This window comes from Branchiostoma floridae, chromosome 9 (assembly GCF_000003815.2).
Source record: "Branchiostoma floridae strain S238N-H82 chromosome 9, Bfl_VNyyK, whole genome shotgun sequence".
Taxonomy (NCBI): Eukaryota; Metazoa; Chordata; class Leptocardii; order Amphioxiformes; family Branchiostomatidae; genus Branchiostoma; species Branchiostoma floridae.
The window spans coordinates 17234969-17241099 of record NC_049987.1 but is presented as its reverse complement, the minus strand read 5'-3'; the positions used below and the strand labels follow the sequence as shown (position 1 = coordinate 17241099).

The window sequence follows — 6131 nt, the reverse complement described above, 5'->3', positions numbered from 1 at the left end:
AACAATTAAAGACAATATAAGATATGTGGTATTTTGAACCTAAAAGTATGCAGATTTATGGTCGTTTTCTTACATTTTTGTTAAACGAGAGTTGGATAGTGTCACGTGCTTTCACTACATTTTCTTTCCAAAATGGCGGTAGAGGAACAGAAAGCACATGGTGGCATCCCTCAGATGCGTTTTGTGGTAAGTTTGTGCGTTTCTTCGAGCGTTGCAACGTCTTAAATCCTCAGAAGAATCTTTAAGAAAATTTTACTGTAGGAATTTGTGGAGTGTTTGCCTTGGTTAGGTTGCTACGTGCAGTTGAAGTGAGCTCACCCCGCCCCTATGTTTCATCAATTATCTTTCAACTTCGAATTTCTGACAGTGACTTGCATGTAAAATCGTGCATACATGTTAACTTATACATTCTTCGCTTCACCTTGAGTTTAAATATCAAGGAACTGAAATTTTAGAATTGGAGATTAGCTCTGTGTGTGGAAAAGTTGAAGCTATCAGCTGAAATAAATATATCTTTAGATCATAATTTCTGAACATATTTTGGAAGGAAAAAAAATTATGGAACTTATGGAAGACACTGTGAAAAACTAAGAAAAGTAAGATATCAACTGTTTGCGGTGGTAGTATTTGTGGAGTTTCCAAAATTATCCACTGCAAAATCATGGCATCGCAAACATATATATCAGCTAGTTTGAACTATTCCAAGTGCGCATACGCAGTGACAGGAATCCTGGGGTAATAAGTCAAACTCAGTTGCAGATTTAATACACCTCACCTATACCACATTAATTTTTTCAATCCCCATGAAATTGAATGTACAGTACAGGATGACAGGGGAACTGTGAGTGTGAATCATGAAATAATTGCCGTGGATATCTGTTCAAGGTTTTTCAGCCATTAACTCTCACTACAAACTTATGTATACTCATATATGCATGATACTGCTATATAAGTATATTGACATAAATAATAAAATGAAATAATAGACGTTAAACGAGGACAACAACAACAACAAATGTTCTCACTTCTAATAAAAAGTGCTATCCCCTTACTACATGTATCTTGGTTGTTTCAGCCATGAATGCAAAAAAAAGGTACAAGTTCTTGAAACAGTGAAATTTATTTAAGCACTGAACAATATTGTATTCATTGCAATCAGGGTTCTAGCCAGCATCCATCCTTCCGTCCTTTGACGGAATTGTGACACTGAGGACAGACAAAAATTTTGCCCATTCCATCCTATGTGACAGACAAAAATTGGCATGTAAAGATATTATTTGAACAGTCAACCAAACTGGGTCTGCCAGCAAAATTTGCCCCTCAAAATATCAAAGAAATTGCGTTTCAGACCTGGTCTAGATGTGAAAATTTTCCGGGGGGGGAGTATGTCCCCAGACCCCTCTAGGATTGTCGCACCTTCAACAGGATTTCCAATCAAAATCCAGGGGATGGGAAAAAAATTCAGGATGACTAGAACAATGATTTCAATCCATTCCAAAAAGAAGAATAAGTTGTTTCACTTTGGAAGTTTTGTCTGTGTTAGAAACTGTATTTAGTAACTATTTTTTTCTGGTTTACTATGCCTACAGGAAGATGTGGATGCCTACATGAAGGAGCCGGAACATGAGAATGCAGAGAAAGTTCTCCGTAAGCTGGACGAACAGTACCAGAAATACAAGTTCATGGAGTTCAACTTACAACAGAAAAAGAACAGGTAATGCAAGTTGAAAGTATTATCTGGTGGTGGTCTCTACACTACAGTAAGCTGAATTTTAGAATATTTATAAAAATTATATTAAATTCTTTAAAACAGGTATTAACACCTCACATATGGAGATTATGTGAGTGCTGTGTACAGCTGTGAATGTACATGTAAGACATAGGTGAATGATTATAAAAAAAAGTGACAGCTATGTTAAGAAAGGAAAGTTGTGTTATACATGTAGATCAAACTGTTTTAGCATACTGAAAAAGATATTTATTTTGAGTGCAAAAAAAAGGAGTATACAGGAAAGAAAATGGCAAAATTTCTTGTTGTAATAACTTGAATGTGCATCATTTAAAACAGTTTGTTGATTTTCCTTAAATTTTGTTCAATGTTTACTTCCCCCTTTCAGGTTGAAGGGCCAAATCCCAGAAATTAAGACAACATTAGATATAATTCAACATATGCAAAGCAGAAAGGTATGTGAAATTGTTTGTCCCCACAGCAAATTGCTCAAAAAATAACATTGCTACACTTTTTGATTTCTAACATCAACTTTTGTCAAGAATGCATGAACAACAGATTTTGATGCAAGACCAATAATCAAATTGACAGTTTGTTTCAATGATTTTGAAAATGTCTGTCTATCCCATGATGCCTTGCAGGGTTCCAGTGAGCCAATGGAGACCAGTTTTATGATGTCAGACAATCTGTATGCCAAAGCAACCGTCCCTCCAACAGAGAAGGTCTGCCTTTGGCTTGGGGTACGTACCATAGTCATCTCTGCTTACTGAGTTGGATTATTTTCAATGTCTATTTCTTTGGTTATCTGAATTATTATGCATATATAAGCCTGTCTCACCACAAAATGGCAGGAAGTGACCAATAAAAGCCACAGTTACAGGAGTGAAAGGTAGCTGAGTTAATGGAGTTGGTAGATTTAGTTATTTATCAATCTGTCATCAGGTCAATAAAAGAGTGGGGAGAAGTTGTGTTTGGTCTGTCTGTGTGTTTTTTGCGATCACGTTTTAAAATGACATTCATATTTACCGTGGAGTGACAGGAAATAGGGATGCGTATTTTCTATTTTTCTGTGCTTACCCGACGATAAGACAAGTGAATTGTGGAAAACTTGTCCAACCCTGACTGTACATACATTTGTACATGTAGCATTGGTCTTTTCTGTCATTACCAGTGGAAGAATATTGTAAATGCATTTAATTTCGTGGTAGCGGGTAAAAGGTCTTTTCACGGTGGATTTAAGTTCGCGGCAACACCATAGACTGCAATCTAATACAATTAATAGAAAAATGTTCGCGGTAGTTTTAAGTTAAAACCGCGAACATTAATCCACCGCAAACATTTCTACATTTACAGTATCTCTTCAGTGAGCTGAACTGGATCAATGTTGCTTTAACCCTCCACAGGCCAATGTCATGTTGGAGTACACTGTGGATGATGCGGCGGCCCTGCTGTCCAAAAACCACAGCGCGGCCACGGCCAGTATGTCTCAGGTGGAGAAGGACCTGGAGTTCCTCAGGAACCAGCTCACCACCACAGAAGTCAGTATCCTTTGTGCAAAAAGAACCACTTGCATCTTTGCAAAATTTACATGCACAGGTATGTAAAAAAACTTTAAACCTAGAAGACTTCAAATAGTCTGACCCGTCCTTAATGTACACATTTGGTTCTTTACTATCTACATTAGTTTGGGAATAGGATACATGTATTTCTCAAAAGTTGTAAAATAGGGATCAAACTTCAGAATGCCTAATTGAACCCCATGCCACCTGCACTGATCATGATGCAATGCCCAGGTGAGTCGACAGTGTTCACCTGGCATTTAGTAGGTTGCGAGTTCGATCCCTGAGGGTCATATCAAACTGAAAGACTTAGAAATGGTACATGCTACATTCTCTGCTTAGCATTTGGGAAAGAGTAATGTAGGTAAACATACACACACTAGTACCAGTGGATTAGCTCCCTGCTGTAGTAATTGCACAAAGTTGTATGGCCCAAGGGCTATTGAAATGGAGACAGGCACCTACATTTATGTGCCATCTGATGCGGAAATGACTTGAGCTTAAAATCTTTGAGGGCCGTGTGACTTCGAGCCAATCAAATCCCTCACCTATATTTCAGTTTAATATTTGAATGCAAAACATTTCTCTATTACAGTATTAGCTGTTGCCAGACTATTCAGTTGGAAGGTAATCAAAGTAGTTAGAATAGGATGGAGACCACAGACAATGTAACACTACTAGGAGACATTATAGTCCTTGTCTTGTATTTTGTACCTTAACCATTCCCCCCAGACATGGCCAGAGTTTTCAACTGGGACGTCAGAAGACGGCAGGCAGCGAAACTACCTTAACCCTTCTCATGGCACGATTACAAAATTGCAGCATCCCCCCTTCCCCAAAGCTTTAACTAATAATTCGCCTCTCAAAGAATACATTTCTGTGTGCTCTGCTATCATTGTTTGCATCACCATGGATAGGTATATAAATTTGTTGATTTGTTTGTTTTAACCACATACCACCAAGTGCCTGAGTGTATTACATGTGCATGTACATCTTATATGTATGCTTTTGTTTTTAGTGTGGATTACTTTTGTCTATGTCTTACATGTTAAAACCCCGCTGTGTAACATTTTGGTCCCAAAAGTAATATGGCAGAATTTGAAATTTCACCAAAAAAGGACACCATCAAACCCACATATTTTGGAGTATTCTTCAAACCTTGATGTTTTCAAGGCTTGCTTTGAGTTCACTTTCAAAGAATGCAAATGTTAGGTTACAGGTGCAAAGATAATTTGTGTTGATGCACTTAACATGCATACAGCTATGACTGTATGCAACATGTTTGGATATAATATTTTGTGTGTGTGTTTATATTATTGGTGATAACTTTTGCAACATGAAACGAGCAAAATTTGTTGAGTTACTGTTTATTCAAAGTATGTACAAACACCATGTATATATTTGGTTCTTTTCTACCATTTTTTGTTGTTTTTGTGACCAGTTGTCTTTAGGATAATGCTAACTGTATTCTCATAATAACATTTCCATATATCTGACAAGATAAATTTTTTGATTTTAGTTTGCTAACAATTTCTTTGTTAAAATCTATAATTGAACAACAATGGAGTCATCCACAAATATGTATTCATAAAACATCTGAAGTCATATTTCAAGGCAAAATTACATACATGATGCATGTAAAAGTATATTGGGTGTCTTTTTAATGCTATAGACCAATCCCATAGCCTCAAATGACAGACATGCAGAAACTCTCTCATTGGTCAATCTGCTAATTGTCATGCTCTCATTGGTTGAACTGCTAATTGTGATTGACAGTCAGGATCAGTCTATTTTGTGGGGCTCCTCTGCAACTTTCCTTCCACGTGACAGACACTCGTCCAGCCACCTGGTGCTCACAACAGCTGCCTCTGTACAGTCGGCAACCACCTGCTGCAGCACCTGTTTAGGGATAATGAATTCGGCAGCTGTCAGAATAGATATGGTGCAGCAGTGAAACATAATAAGGATATGCTAGACACAACTTGGAACAAAGAAGCCACATTTTTCAAAAGTAAATGCATAATTATGCATCTGCAGGAGTTGTTTGAGCATCAATAATAAATGCGTGTATGGAAGCTGAGGACTATCATTTCTTTGTCTTTTGATGTTTTGATCTTCAATATTTAATATTGCTGGATGGGAACAATGAATATGGAATGTATAAAGAATTATCATCCCTAAGCCCCTTGCACGCATAGAGTCATACCTATGGCTTAAAAATGGTAATGCTTTCTCTGCTTAACACTCAACATTTGCAAAAAGTAATACTGTTGAACACAGACCACTACCATGGACTAGCCCCCTGCTGTAGTGATTGCACAAAAGCTGTGTGGCCCAGGGCTACAGAAACGCGAGATGTAGGCCACCCTATATGCAACCTCAGGTGTGGGAAAGACTTGAACTTCAACTTATAAAGAGCAAAGTATGGTATAACAGTTGGTGTATCTTGAATTCTGCATGTAGACATTACATTAAAAAAAGAACTAATTTAAAATGTTAGATTTGGCTCATTTTGAGCATCACAACCAGGTATCATGTCCGTGGTACTTACCTGATCATCCTCACTGCTATGTGAACCGACCACCACATGGGTGGTGTCTTCTGTAGGGGACTCATGTACATCTCCATCATAAGTGAGAAGGGTTAAGGATTGTCAAATTTGAATTGAAATATGTCAAGTATTGAAACGGTGCTTTGTAATATGAAGAACTCCATTATACAGGGGTTTATATAGCCATCTAATTTGCATAAAGTATTATGATATTCCCTTTCACATCTGTACCCCCTGCAGTGTCTGTGCATGTGTATGTGTATATATAGCTCAGTATTGTCTGTAGCATACC

At 37.5% G+C, this 6131-nt stretch overlaps 2 protein-coding genes across 2 annotated transcripts in view; one reads left to right on the top strand and one right to left on the bottom strand.

Moving 5' to 3' along the window:
- Window positions 1–7: 7 nt before the first annotated feature.
- LOC118423333 (prefoldin subunit 3-like) lies at window positions 8–5365 on the top strand. The gene is made up of 6 exons (XM_035831456.1): window positions 8–186; window positions 1590–1714; window positions 2118–2184; window positions 2371–2469; window positions 3133–3271; window positions 4021–5365. Exons 1-6 carry the CDS (start codon window positions 133–135, stop codon window positions 4077–4079), a joined length of 543 nt encoding a protein of 180 aa, XP_035687349.1. The 5' UTR covers window positions 8–132; the 3' UTR covers window positions 4080–5365.
- Window positions 4794–6131, bottom strand: part of LOC118423285 (chromodomain-helicase-DNA-binding protein 1-like) — a 19274-nt gene continuing 17936 nt past the window's right edge. Inside the window, exons 27-28 of the mRNA XM_035831377.1 lie at window positions 5840–5921; window positions 4794–5187 (exon numbers count right to left, since the gene is read on the bottom strand). Of these exons, the coding sequence (XP_035687270.1) occupies window positions 5071–5187; window positions 5840–5921 (199 nt within the window). The 3' untranslated portion in view covers window positions 4794–5070. The remainder of the gene's footprint in view (window positions 5188–5839; window positions 5922–6131) is intronic.

Coding starts and splice junctions, on each gene's coding strand:
- LOC118423333 (XM_035831456.1), top strand. CDS start 133: ATGGCGGTAGAGGAACAGAAAGCACATGGTGGCATCCCTCAGATGCGT. Junction 187..1,589: donor TCCCTCAGATGCGTTTTGTG/GTAAGTTTGTGC, acceptor CTATGCCTACAG/GAAGATGTGGATGCCTACAT. Junction 2,185..2,370: donor AACATATGCAAAGCAGAAAG/GTATGTGAAATT, acceptor GATGCCTTGCAG/GGTTCCAGTGAGCCAATGGA.